Here is a 14,585-nt window from a genome sequence, read left to right on the forward strand (position 1 = left end):
TGATGGTTCCCTGTATAGTCACGTATTTATGTAATCACCACCCTCACCACTATCTAAAGAAGGACATCTCCATTTCCTCTACAAAGAAGGAGGAAGAGTCAAAGAAGGTAGAGAGACAAAAAGGAAAAAGAAAGACAAAAACAAAACATGACAGCTAGGAAGCAACGAAACGAAAGATAGCATTAAACTAAAGTAGAGTAAAGAGTCAGGTAACATCACCAGTGCCAAGAGTCCCATACCCCTCCCTTATGTCCCTCTCTTGTATGCATTTAGCTTTGGTATATTGCCTTTGTTACATTAAAGGAAGCATAATACAATGTTAGCTATAGTCTCTAGTTTGCATTGATTGTATTTTTCCCCCAATACCACCCTATTTTTAACACCTTGCAAGGTTGACATTCATTTGTTCTACCTCATGTAAAAACATATTTGTGCATTTTATCACAATTGTTGAGCACTGAGATTTCACTGAGTTATACTGTCCCAGTCTTTATCTTTCCTCTTTCCTTCTGGTGTCCCACATGCTCCTAACCTTCCTCTTTCAACCATACACACAGTCATCTTTGTTCAGTGTACTTACATTGCTGTGCTGCTATCACCCAAGATTGTGTTCCAAACCTCTCCCTTCTGTCTTTTCCTATCTGTCTGTAATGCTCCCTTTAGTATTTCCTGTAGTGCACATATCTTGTTCACAAACTCTGTCATTGTCTCTTTGTCAGAAAATATTTTAAACTCTCCTTCATATTTGAAGGACAGTTTTTCCAGATATAGGATTCTTGGTGGTGGTTTTTCTCTTTCAGTACCCTAAATATAGCCTGCCATTTCCTTCTTGCCTCCATGGTTTATACTGAGAAATCCGCATATAGTCTTATCTAGCTTCCTTTGTGTGTGATGGATCGCTTTTCTCTTGCTGCTTTCAGGATTCTCTCTTTATCTTTGACATTTGATAATGTGATGATTAAGTGTCTTGGCATAGGCCTATTCAGATCTGTTTGGGGTACGCTGCCCTTCTTGGATCTGTAATTTTATGTCTTTCATAAGAGATGGGAAATTTTCTTTGATTATTTCCTCTATTATTGCTTCTGCTCCTTTTCCCTTCTCTTCCCCCTTTGGGACACCCATGACACATATGTTCATGCATTTCCTGTTGTCATTCAGTTCCCTGAGATGTTACTCATATTTTTCCATTCTTTTCCTTCTCTGTTCTTTTGTGTGTAGGCTTTCAGATGCCTTGTTCTCCAGTTCCTCCTTGTTTTCTTCTGCCTCTTGAAATCTTCTGTTGTATGTCTCCATTTTATCTTTGATCTCGTGTTGTACCTTTCATTTCCATAGATTCTGCCAGTTGTTTTTCTGAACTTTCAATTTCTAACTTATATTCGCCCACTGTTTTCATTATATACTTCATCTCTTTTGCCGTCTCTTCCCTAAACTTTTTGAATTGATTTAGCATTAGTTGTTGAAATTCCTGTATCTCAGTTGAAGTGTAAGTTTGTTCCGTTGACTGGGCCATAACTTCGTTTTTCTTAGTGTAGGTTTTTCTTAGTGTAGGCTGTAGTTTTCTGTTGGGGTTTCCTTGGTTACCCCAATCAGGTTTTCCCAGACCAGAACGGGCTCAGATCTCAGAAGGGGGTAATATTCAGTATCAGGTTTCCCTGAGGGTGTGTCTTAGAAGATTGACACACCCTATGATGCCTCAAGCCACTGTGCTTTTCCTGACCTGCCCAGCAGGTGGCACCTCTCAGTCTGTAGCTCCTGGCGGGTGTAAGGAGGTGTGGCCCCCTTAGTCCTTAGTTTTTGTTTTGGCTATTTTTCCCCAGGCTCTGGGGTCTGGTTCTGAATGGAAGGCTGGTGGTAGGACTGGGCACCACCTCCTCCCTCTTAGGGAAGATGCACCCCCTAGGGAGTTTTCATTTGTAATTAAGTAGTTTCTTTGTCTCTCTGACTCTGCTATCTCCACCCTTGTCTGAGTCAGAGAGCTGCGAACTGAAAATGACTGAGGCTTTCTCCACTGAGCCGCCCAGGTTGAGAGAGAAAAAGGGACAGAAAGCCCCCCTTCCGGGCCAGTCCACAGTCCCCCCAGCTCCACCCATTGGCCAAAGATAGCACCCGGTCCTCTGGGCTCCCCCTCCTGGCACAGAGGAACTTGTTCTAGTTTTGCTGATGCTGCCAGGATGCAAAACACCAGAAATGGATTGGCTTTTAAAAAAGGGTTTATTTGGTTACACAGTTACATCTTAAGGCCATAAAACGTCCAAGGTAACACATCAGCAGTCGGGTACCTTCACTGGAGGATGGCCAATGGCGTCCGGAAAACCTCAGTTAGCTGGGAAGGCACATGGCTGGCATCTGCTCCAAAGTTCTGGTTTCAAAATGGCTTTTTCCCAGGACGTTCCTCTCTAAGCTGCAGCTCCTCTTTAAAATGTCACTCTCAGTTGCTCTTGGGATGTTTGTCCTCCCTTAGCTTCTCTAGAGCAAGAGTCTGCTTTCAATGGCCATCTCCAAACTGTCTCTCATCTGTAGCTACTCGCTCAGCTTCTGTGCGATCTTCGAAGTGTCCCTCTTGGCCGTAGCAAGCTCACTCCTTCTGTCTGAGCTTATATAGTGCTCCAGTAAACTAATCAAGGCCCATGCTGAACGGGCGGGGCCACACCTCCACGGAAACTATCCAATTAGAGTCATCACCCACGGTTGGGTGGGTCACATCTCCATGGAAACACTCAAAGAATTGCAATCTAATAAACACTGATACATCTGCCCACATAAGATTACATCAAAGATAATGGCATTTTGGGGGACATAATACATTCAAACCAGCACAGAACTCGAAGGATTCTGTTAGCAAAAGAGGAGGAGTGACATTAGAAGAATAAAAAGGGGGTCAAGTAGAGGACCATGCATATATTTCAGGCTTTGTAGAGCCTGACCATGAAACAGACAGTGTGCTTCCTGCCTGCGGGGAGTTCCCACAGTCCACACTTGGTGAAGGAGAACAGTGGCAGCAAAGAGCAGGGTGCAGGGGGGACCTTTGGAAGAAGGAAAGCCAGAGATGGTTCAGCCTGGGAGGATAAAGAATGTTTCCAGAGAGGAGGTGACACTTGAATATATTCCTGAAAGTTTGGTGAGGATTGGCCATGTAGAGAACAGGAGAAGCCGAAAAGAACCTCAGTATAGAGGCGTGGAGATGTCAAAAGAGCAGCTGGGACACTGAAAGGATTCACTGCAGCAGCGGGGAGGTGGAGGGTGGTGAGGGTTGAACTGGGGTGGGGTTCCTCCAGTTATCCACGAGGGAGGATTCAAGGCCTGGGGCTGCTTCGTTGGCCCCCTCAGGGAGAGGGAAGAGGGGTTACAGGGGAAGGGGTGTGAAGGGTCTGTTCAGGTAGTGCCGAGTTTCAGATGGAGAAGTGCAGTACCCAGCTCCGTTTTCCAGAACTCCCCAAGTTACATACAGGGCAGCCATATGAGTCACAAGTAGCATTAGGCTCATCTCTGTCACCTGGCCAGGGTTGGCACAGGGGACAGGTGCTCCTGGGTCTTGTGCTGCATTTCACCAGCACTATCTTGTCCTTCCAGAGTTATCGGGAACAAAATGGCGAGCAGTCCAAGATGGGGAAATGACACAGTGAGGAATATAGGACTAGAGTAGTAACATTTTCCATCTGTCCTCAGAGGCTTTACAGCCATCTTCTCATTGAGTCCCTGTAACAGCTCAGAAGGCAGGTGCATTTAGGCCAAGACTTGAAGTCATTGTGCCAGGTCACCCTGGTGTGGAGCTGTGTGAAGAAGCACAGGTCCAGTGCCAGGGGGAAGCAGGAACACCTTAACGCAGGGGCAGGATCGGTAGGGGCGGTGCAGGGAGCAGAGGCCAGGTGGCAGCCCGCTGTCAAGTGTTTGCTCCTTTGGGAGGCTGCAGGAGACAGGTTCTCACCTTGTCTCTTGGGGCAGCCGGGTCAGAAATGCAGGGTGTCTTGGCAAACCTGAGACCCGGGGAAGCAGAAGATGGACCAGCTTAGAGCACATGGATCAAGAGCCTGAGCCTTCCCACTGACGGGCACTTGGGTAGCCCATGAGGGGGCCCCAAGGGGCTGTCCGGATGGCTGTAAAGCAACTTTGGTTCCTTGAGCTGGGGTGGGGTGGGAGGACGATTTCAAGGGTGCAAATCATACTTGACAGTATCCTGAAAGGTTGAAGACCATGTTTCCCAAAGGAAGATGAGCTTTCACAATGGATATAAACTGAAGAGTGATGTTCCTTGGGATGAAAAACAAAAAAGGGCTCAGTAAGGCTGAACACAAATTCAAGGGAGTTAGGTCTATAGCCTCGTTAAAGAAAGGGGCTTCCAATCTTTTGGCTGGCCAGGGAGGGCATCCACTGCCAATGCCAAATCTGGACTTGGACCAGGGGGCTTCCAGAGAGGAATCTGCCGTATGCTTTTGACATACTGAAAATTTTACTTTATGAAATTTTGATTCACTGTATGTTTTGGATGGTTTCTTTCTCTATAAACATTCAGTATTCTAGAAGCTCAAGGTTTGAAAGGCCCCAACCTCAAGTCTACTCATAGTCTTAACAGTTATTTAAAACATTATTAACTTAATTGAAACATTCCTCTGTTGACCTTTTTTCCTTTTACTTAGACTCCATGCTGAAATCGTATCAGTCAGGTGAATGTTTGTTTCTCTTTTCCTCACTACTCACAGAGAAAGCGTCGTGGCGGAACGATACATTCTAGACAAGCCCAGAAGCGAACTCGGGAAGCAGCCTCCATACCCGAGATGGCCTTGGAAGCAGAACCCATAGAGCTTGTAGAAAGTGGTGAGAGCGCCAGCGGCACTTGTGGCTGTGGGGCTTTGTGGGGGCGGGGGGCTGTGTGGCATGGTGGGCTGCACAGGCTTTGGGGCGAGTCAGTGCCAGATGCTGCCATTTACCAGCTGGGTGATTATGAAGGTTACTGAACTCGAGCCTGCTTCCTCATCTGAAATGCAGGAAAAGTCAAGTACCTACTGCATAGAGTTATTAGAAGGCAGAAATGCATCAGTGACACAAAACCCTTAGAACCATGCTTGGCAGATAGCACTGATACACAAGGGCTAACTATTTTCTTCTGAGCTTTAAAATGTCTTTTTTAAGACCTACAAAAATCATAACTCACCAAACCCCCTAATGGTCTCCATTGCCAAGTATTTTTTCCCCTTACAACTTCAAGCTGAATTGGTAAGAGCTGTACTTCACCCCCTTTATGGTACCTTTATGGTACCCTAAGTCCCCCCTAGGGTTTGGAAATGGTGACTCAGCTGGGGGTGCCAATCAGCCCACTGGTACCCTGCAGCAGGCAGAGTGAGAGCCTGCCCTGAGCCCACCTCTTCCATGAGACTGGTGTTTCCCATTTGCTTTTCCACGTGCAGTACTCTGCTTTCCTGTCAGGGTTTTCATTAAGATACAGAATTGCCCAAGAAGGCAAGTGTGTTGACAGAGCTGCTGGGTCAGGGAGCGAGGTACAGAAAGAGGCGGGGGGTGTCCACTAGCCAGTGAAGCCAGTCCTTGCTCTGTAGATGTGATTGTTTTCCTTACTCTCATGCTTGAAAACTGGCATTTAAGAAGAAACAGCTTGCTCTGAGGTGGATCGCCAGGGTCCCCCAGAGAATGAAGTTCTCTCTCTTGTCCCTGGTCTCTGAGTTTTGCTTCTGCTAGCTAATTCCTGAAAGGCGGCTTTACTTGGCCTACCGGCTAGGACCCCACTTTCTCCCATGCGCAGAGCTGAGGACCTGGTGAACTCTGCTGTCCTTATGGGGAGTCTGAGGAGGGAGATCTAGGCAGCCGTTAAAAAGAAAGTGGTCCCTTGTATAAACTACATTGGATATTTGTGGTGTATTATGGTTTTTATTCTGGTGAAATTGTAATAACAAGTTAGAACATTTTAACTTGCATGTCACTTTCTCCAAATTTAAATTAGGTCAACACTGCTTCTAAAAATTTTACCTTTGTATGTTTTAATGTTAGTAGAAACAAAAATCATTCCAAATTTTTTTTTCAATTATATGTGAGAGTTGTCCTCTGTCCTTCATTCCCACCTGCCAGGCATGACTGCTGTTCACGGGTTGCTCCACATCCTTCCCAGCTTTGTCCTGGCATCTTGTAGACATACACGGTGTACACTAGAGCGCAGAAGACAAGCTGCGAAACAGAGGCCAGCCCATTTTCATGGGCCAGGGTTCTGGGGCGCCAATAAATAACACCCTTGTTCCCCCTCCAAGTTGGTGAGCATGAGAACTAAAGGGAGACTGAAATGTCCATTTTAGACCTGAAGAGGTTGCTGAGCCGAGCCTGACTGGAAGTCTGTGAGCCAGGCAGCAGCCACACCCATCCAGACCCAGCTGCCGTTGCCTCCCCTGCTGGGAGGAGCAGAGATCGCGGGCCATACATGCCAAACAGTGGGTTCCTGCCCCCCAGCCTCTCCCCTGGGAAGGAGCAGGTGGGTGTGGAGGCCTAGCCATGTGAGCCTGTGGCACCAGAGGGAAGGTGTGCACACACCCCACACCCAGTGGAATATTTGTAAAAGCGGTAAACACCCACTACCCACTCAACAAAACTCTGCAAGAATGTGTTTTGACTTTCGTTTCTGATAAAGGCGATTGGTCCTGATGCTTTTGTGTCACAGCCTCCAGGAGGGTGTTAATTCTATATGAACCTGCACCACTTTTGTAATCATATTACTAGAGCTTAGATTGGTACCTCTTTACTTTCTCCTAATGCTTGTTAAAATGTTTTATTTTGAAGCTGGAGATGAAATAGTGGACCTCACCTGTGAATCTTTAGAGCCTGTGGTTGTTGACCTAACTCACAATGATTCCGTTGTGGTAAGTGTGAGATTGGGAGAGGTAGCTGTTCCCCATCTTTGAGCCCCCTGACCTGTACTAGTGTCTGAGGCCTTGGTTTCACGTGCCAACGAGATTCTTGTAGCACGATGACTGAGGCCCAACTGGAAATGGTTGAGGGAAACGATTTGTGGTGGCTCTTGCCTGCGGACGGTAGATCTGCGTGGTCTTGCCCCTTCCACAGCTGGGCACAAAAACAGTTTGGGGAGGCCTTCACAATTCCAGGCCCCCTCATGTCCCTTGAGTTCCTGATTCTGCAGTTTACACCAGCTGTATGATCTAGGGCACATTGCCTCAACTTGTTTGCTTCATCTGTAAAATGGGGACACAGTCATCTGTGTGAGTAGGTCACTGTGAGGATTAAATGAGAGCCTGCATTTGAGTGCCTGGCACCTGGGTTGGTGCCCAGTAAACGTGAGTCTCTGTCCTACCAGCTGATGGGAAAGAAAATATCTGCTCAGCCTGCCAGTGGGAAATCTCTGGAGTTCCAAAGCAATTGCCAGTTAGTGTGGTCCCGGAGGACACAGTAGCCCACATTGCCACCTGATGCCTTGGTTTTGTCAGGACTCCAGAGGGAATGAGGCCTGAGAGGCTGCCTTTCCCCCTTCCCCTGAGACTAATTACTGACTGGCAGGAGAGAGTGGACCTGTATGCAGCTGGTGAGGATGGGCTCTGGGCTGGTCAGAGGGCATGCTGAGACGCTGGTTCTGCAGACTGTTCAGGGCACGGGTACACACTGGTTTGTGGTATGGGCATCTGGTCAGCCTGCCCACCCAGCATCCTGGGTGGGTTTACCTCTCTTGAGGATGCCACTTTAGCTCCTTTTGACATAGTATGCCAGGATTTGCAGTTTATGGAGTGGAAGGCAGCGGGCACATGACACATTTGACAGTGTTGCGGAAGTGGAAGCAGGTGCTGCTTGAGGAGGACCTACCCCCGTGTAGCTCAGCGTTAACCCTCACTGGCTGCTGCCAGGCTATTGGGACAGACACGGCTCATTCGCTGCAAAGTGTTAAGACTCAGAAGAAAGGAGGGAGGACAGTTGACAGATTTAGAATCTGGTCTCCGGTCAAAACCACTTGGCTGTCCTGTCCCTATCTCTAGATCCCAAAGGAAGGGCAGCCTGCCCTTGCTGAACAGTTTAGACTGCCCCGGCATCAATCTGATAAGATCATAGCGAATGATGAAGGGGACATCAGCTGCCAAACAGGAACCAGTGGTTTCCCTAGAGATTGGTTAGAAGATTCTGAGATCAGTGAAACGAACTTGAGTTTAGCTGCCCATGGTCCCTGCTTGACCCTAACGTGTACTTTCTGAGGTATGTATGCGCTGCCAGCTTGGCTTTGAGCCCATATGGGGCCCTAGGAGTCCCATTCTGTAAAGCTAGCTTAATCTGGTAGGTTGAACATGCAACTCCAGTTGCTGATTAATACTTGAAAGTGGTGACAATTCCCTAACTCATCCAATGCTCAGTGACCACTGCTGTGCTGGCCACCTCTCTGCCAGGCCCTAGAACCATGGCCAGGATTCTGCCCAGCAGGCCTTTGGGGGATTAGTTGTGGCATGCTGTTGAGAGAGTGTGCCAGCTTCTGTTGGGTGACAAGCTGACATTCTAATGTCCCCTTCTACACCCTTGTTTTGTTTGGATGAACACGTTGCTTCCACTACATGGGCTTCTTCATCATGCTTTCTGACCCTTTTCCTTTTCCCCTGAATTTGGACTCCGTGCTCTGGCACCTCTACTCCCAATTAACTTGGGGTTAACCCTCGTAGGGTCTGCAGTCAGGAGTGCCGTTGGGAGACCAGGGAGAGGAATGCAGGCGGCAGGGTAGCTGTCCTGGCCAGGGGTGCAGGGGAGACAACGGCTTGGGTGCAGGAATCCTGGGTTCTGGTCCCAGCCCCTACTGGGCCATTCAGGCAGAGGCCTTGCCCTGCCCTGGCCTCAGTGTTGGGCACTTGATTGCTCTTCCTGTTTTAATCATCTAGTAACCCAGATGCCAGCTGTGCTTCACAGGGAGGAGGACCCTGAGGTTGACGCCCTTCCTCTGAGCAGATCGGCCTAGGAAGCCTAGTGTTGCTGACTCCGCACAGAGCTGAGGTGATGAATGAGGTGAATTCAGCCTGTCGGAATATGTGAAATGTTCTGTTCCAAAGTGGAGGGGTCTTACCAATTCCACCAGAATATTGGGAACAGGTTAAGTGTACTGTTTAGTCCTGAGAGCAGCTGTCTTTAAGACAGGAGAGATCTCCTGGATACTAGGATCCGTGGATGGGTTTCAGTACATGTGTGAACCTTTACAGGGACCAACTGTCTGATCAGAAAGTACATTCTGTGGAAGATGAATTCTTCAGAATGTGGTGAGCCTGCCTCCAGGTCCTGCCGGCACAGGGTGGCTGGCCTTCGCGGTACTGACTTATTTCCCTGGGTTATGGTTTTCCTTTTAGGTTATTCCTTATTGTGTTGTCCCTTCATTAATTAAAAACATACATGTATTTTATCTTGCTTTTGATTGTTTTCAGTGAGAAAATTGATCCAAGCTACTAGCCTGCTTTTTATGTTTTCTTTCCTTCTGCTTCCTGAGGTGGTTGAGTAGATTGAAGCCCATTTTTCAGCCCATTTTTCTTGAGCATCACGCTGTGCTAGTCTCGGCTGTGACTAGAAGCGGCGCAGTGATAGAAGGAAACGGGTGGGTTATTACAGATGTCATTAGCTTGGGCTATTTTCTTCATTGGATTCCATGAGCTTGTGTTTTTTTCAAGTCGGGTTGATTTTCCTGGGATCTTTCCTGGTCTTTTCTCTGGCATACTGGTGAATTGTGCTGTTTTTGTTTAGAATCTGTGTCCTGCCTGCTAGGGCATTTGTGAGACTGTATTGTACTCAGTTGAGGCCCCGTGCAGGAGAGACAGAGTCCCATCCCTGTCTGTGTGGCTGTTGTCAGTGCATACTGGGATGAGTGAGCAGTGGGGTTGCATGGGGAAAGCATAGCCTCATGCCAGGAGCCAGGGCAGCAGCTGCAGGCGGTTACCGATGAACATGAACATCAGCACCAGGCTTCCCGGAGTCCAGGTGGGCTTGGAGGTTAAAAATGGCTGTTTTGTCCACGTAGGACTAGAAGAACTGCAGTGCCAGGAGTCTATCTGCGTGCACAGGGACTCCGAGGTTCCTGCTGCTTGGTCTGGTGAGTTGTGTGCCCCGATATGCAGCCACAGCAGGTATCCAGAATTCCAGGTATTCTGAGGCTGACCTGTGCTTCACAAGCAGGAAGGGGCCTGAGGTAACCGTGCTAGGGTCATTTTTCCCAGAGCAGGCACCAGCGCGCACCCACTATGGGGGTTTGTTCTCCAGATGCCAGTGAGAATGCTCAGGACCCGGGGGTGGGGGGATGGGCACCAGGCCGTTACTCCATAGTAGTCAGAAAGAGGCTAGACTGAAGGTGGAGGAGAAGGTCAGAACAGCTGGCCTTGGGCCAGCTTACTACAGTACTAACTGAGCCCAGAGGACTGGGTGGTTTTTGTGGTGGTTTTGGTTTTATACTTTTAAAGTCCTCTCAGGTGGAGCAGAGGCCCCATTGCTCTGCTATACCTGTACCCATTTGTTCGTTCATTCGGTAGACATTTGTGAAGCCCTGGTACTCGCCCCTGCCTCCATCTCCTGTGCTAGGCAAGCCCCTGTTACTTGCAGGGCTGCAGTCTTGAGGAAGGGACATTTCCCTTACAGACAGCTCTTGGGTGGAGAGAGCACCAGCTATGGAGAGGCTGTCTTGTGCACATGAATTATGAGGTTACAAGGGGATACAGGAAGGCACAGGGAACTGAGCCAGGAGGTCCAGGCCACGGTGCATCCTTTGAATGCCCTGTAGGACGACCCAGCACATCGCCTCCCTGGGAGGCTCAGTGTTTGGGCCTGACCCTGCATTTGGTGTGGCCAGAGGTGAGCTGGCACTGCCTGAGGAGAGCCTGTGAAGACCCCTTCCATGCCTTCCAGGTAGCCACACTTAATCAGTGGTCCATCTTGGCAAAGGACAGTGGGGAGGGGGCTGGCTCTGGAACTTGCTTCACAGAATTTGCTTCTGTGCCTGGCCACACCTAGGGTTTTCCCAGGGGCCAGCATTACTGCCATAGCCCCGTGGTGGAGTTTGCTAAAGCTACTGGAGTGCAAAATGCCATAAATGGATTGGCTTTTACATTGGGGGTTTAGCAGTTCACAAATCGACAGTTCTAAGGCCATGAAAATGTCCCAATTAAGGCATCAATAGGACGGTACCTTCTCTGAAGAAAGGCCGATGGCATCTGGGGTTCCTCTGGCACGTGGGAAGTCTGCTGGGCCTCTCCTGGAGTTAGCTTCTGGTTTCTGTTGCTTTCTCCAAAATGTCTCTGCCTTTTATCCTCTCATAGAGGATGCCAGTAAACTAATTAAGACCCACCTTGAATGGGCAAGGCAGCATGGCAATAATCTATAATCAAAAGCTTGTACCCACAGATTGAGAATATCTTCTTGACCAAAAAGAGGATGCAAAATGAAACAAAATTAAGTTTCGGTGCCTGAGAGATTTCAAATAGAGTCGAGAGGTCACTCTGGTGGACATTCTTATGCACTATATAGATAACACCTCTTAGGTTTTAGCGTATTGGAATAGCTAGAAGTAAATACCTGATACTATTAAACTCCAACCCAGTAGTCTGTACTCTTGAAGATGATTGTATAACAATGTAGCTTACAAGGGGTGACAGTGTGATTGTGAAAGCCTTGTGGATCACACCCCCTTTATCTAGTATATGGATGGATGAGTAGAAAAATGGGGACAAAAACTAAATGAAAAATAGGGTGGGATGGGGGGTGATTTGGGTGTTCTTTTTTTACTTTTATTTTTTATTCTTATTCTGATTCTTTCTGATGTAAGGAAAATGTTCAGAAATAGATTGTGATGAATGCATAGCTATATGATGGTACTGTGAACAGTTGATTGTACACTGTGGATGATTGTATGTATGTGAATATATTTCAATCAAACTGAATTTAATTTTAAAAAAAGGTCCCACCCACAATAGGTCTGTCCCCACAAGAGTGGATTAAAAGAGCACAGTCTTTTATGGGGTACATAACAGATTCAAACCAGCATACCCTCCCTTTTTTGGGCTCCTGTTTTCTAGACTTTATATATATGGACAGTGCTTTTGTGTCCCAAGCTTTTCAAATGCATTCTTCATGATGCAGTTGACTCAGGTGCCCCCAGCTCCATGGCCACACTGTTTGGCCACCTCTATGGGCAAGCAGGGTTCCTTGAGTAGCTCCATGTGTGAGGATTGTGTTCACTTTCTACTCACTGTTGTGGGGAAGTGGGGTCAAGCAGCAAGCATCATGGTGCTCAGGCAGAAATGGATTTTGAGATCTGGAAGGAGTTGTTCACAGAGTGCTGCAGAGCTGAGAGAGCAGGCTTGGGTGGACCTCCAGGAGTGACCCCCAGGACGTGTCGGAGTCGGCATCGGCCCACCGCTGTGGTCCGCCTCTGGCCCAGGCTGCAGGTCGGCAGGTGGGGGTCTGAGTTTGAGTAAACATGACTATGGCTGCTTTCTAGGGCTGAGGAGCCTGGGCTTGGGGCGGCACTGTGTCCACTAGAATTCCCTCTGGACTCCCACAGCTGCGTTGGCCAGCAGCAGCCACCAAAGCCGCTGAAAGTGACTTCCCACTTCTGCCCTCCAAATGGCATGAATGTGTCTAACTGAGGGGGTTTATTTCAGGGGTGAAGCCCTGCTGCGAGGAAGTCAGAATAGGGGAGAGACCTTCCCACCTCTGCGAGGCAGGGTGGCCACAGGGAGTAGTCGCCATGCCTGCTGCCCGTGGGCCAGCAAGGCTGCCTGCAGCTCCCCAGCGGCAGCCATGGAGAGCCTCCTGAAGGACAAGAGTTGTTTCTGTGGTACCTTAGGCATCTTCAGGTGGTGACAGGACAGGAAGTTAAAGTGAGCTGGTTTGAAACTGTTGTTGCAGAAATGTGAGTTCTGAGCAGTCGGGGGAGGGGTCCATCACATTCTCATTAATCGTTTGGCCTCGGGTGTACACAGTTCATTCGACTACAGTCCTTGGTTTGTGTCACTCTTGTCCTTGGTCCATGCATGGCCTGCTTTAGTTTACTTATTCAGGCAGTTTTTAATAATACAGTTAAGACGGCAAACCTGCTTCTTCAAATAAACAGAGGCCCCACCCTTGGCAGTAGCTTTGTGGAATGTCCTTTCTGTGGTGATGTCAGCCCAGGGAGGGCATAGGAGTAGCAGTGGGTGTGGAGCAGCTGTGAGCTACTGAGCACCACACCCTGGCGCAATCTCATTTAATCCTCACAACCCCGGGAGGAGGGGGGGCATTGTTGCCCATTTACCCAGAAGAGGAAGCCGAAGGTCTGCGACGGTAAGTCACAGCCCTAGATCACACTGCCAATCCACAGCGAGGCTGCCGCACAGCAGGGCGGCCTGGGAAAGGGCCCCTGACCTACCACAAGAGCGGGCAGATCTGCCCCTGCCAGGATTGGGGCAGGGCGTGGGGGCTCCCCAAGCAAGGGTTGGAGGGAGTGCTCTGCTGCTCCCCAGAGGGTCCTGTGGAGGGGATCCCACATGTGAAACAGGGAATGTCTTAGTTTTGTCATTTAAGAGTGTTGTAAGATTTGAATATTTTATGTCAAACTGATGCTTCTTTCTCTTGTTTTTTTCTCTCTCTTTAAAAGATTGTTGACGGTGAGTGGCTTCATCTTGTTTTTCCGTTGCTTTGAATAGAGGACTGGCTGTGCATGAGGGCTGCAGCTCTGGGAGGCCCAAGCAGGCAGGAGCTCCTGGCCACGCTGTGGTCGGGCCTTCGCCTTCAGTCCTCTCCCAGCTGCCAAGGAAAATTCCTCCCTGGAGCTGAACTACAGTTTTGCCCCAGGCAGACTGGGGTTTGGAGAAAGCAGATCACCTTAGAAGGGGCCACAGCTCAGGCCCCTGCTCCCGGCTGGAAGGAAGGAGGGGCCCCCGGGGAGTGGGCAGGACCTTCTGGCCTGTCGCGGGGTGGGGCAGCAGTTCCTTGGTGTGGGCCTCTCCCAGGCAGGGGAGGGGGTTAAACGGGGCCCCAGGCCTCTTGGTGTGGGTGGGGAGGCTTCTGCCCTGAAAATGTGGCTCGAACCTTAGACAGGAGGCGGCCACGAAGGGATGGGAGGCGGCTCCGCCAGGACCGTGCTGACAGCTGCGTGGTGAGCAGTGATGACGAGGAGCTGTCCAGGGACAGGGATGTCTATGTGACCACTCACACTTCTAGGAGCGCCAGGGAGGAGGGGGCCACCGGACTCAGGTACACATGGGCCACTGCCCTGCCCACTGCTGCCACGATGGGGACCGTGGGAGCCCTCTCACCAGCTGGAGTTGGGGGTGGACTAGAAATGCCTTAACTGTGAGCGGTCACGTGAGCCCCTGGGTCAGGCAGGGCAAGCGTTTGCCCAGCAGTTGGCTACAGTTGGCACTGGATCCAGAGCTGGGCTCAACTCTTCCCACAGTGACCAGGGTGTGCCCGGTGCTGCCAGGACGAACAATCCCTGGCTGCTAGTGTCCCTGCCACCTTCTGATGTGAAGAACAGTTTTGGGGGGCCCAGGCTTCTGGGGGACTCTGGAGCTGCTCCAGACATCCCCTGAGGTTGTGGGTAGTGGGTTGGCTGGTGTACGCTGTAGGAGCCGGGGGCCACTTGGGTTGTCAAC

At 49.5% G+C, this 14,585-nt stretch overlaps 1 protein-coding gene across 5 annotated transcripts in view; it reads left to right on the forward strand.

The window, feature by feature from the left end:
* Window positions 1–14,585, forward strand: part of RNF4 (ring finger protein 4) — a 34,771-nt gene that overhangs the window by 17,149 nt on the left and 3,037 nt on the right. For all 5 annotated transcript variants that reach the window (XM_037829277.1, XM_037829273.1, XM_037829276.1 and 2 more), the window contains exons 3-6: window positions 4,698–4,812; window positions 6,775–6,854; window positions 13,586–13,595; window positions 14,025–14,184. In XM_037829277.1, the coding sequence (XP_037685205.1) occupies window positions 4,698–4,812; window positions 6,775–6,854; window positions 13,586–13,595; window positions 14,025–14,184 (365 nt within the window). The remainder of the gene's footprint in view (window positions 1–4,697; window positions 4,813–6,774; window positions 6,855–13,585; window positions 13,596–14,024; window positions 14,185–14,585) is intronic.

The sequence above is a fragment of the Choloepus didactylus genome, chromosome 3 (assembly GCF_015220235.1).
Source record: "Choloepus didactylus isolate mChoDid1 chromosome 3, mChoDid1.pri, whole genome shotgun sequence".
In the NCBI taxonomy this organism is placed as follows: domain Eukaryota; kingdom Metazoa; phylum Chordata; class Mammalia; order Pilosa; family Megalonychidae; genus Choloepus; species Choloepus didactylus.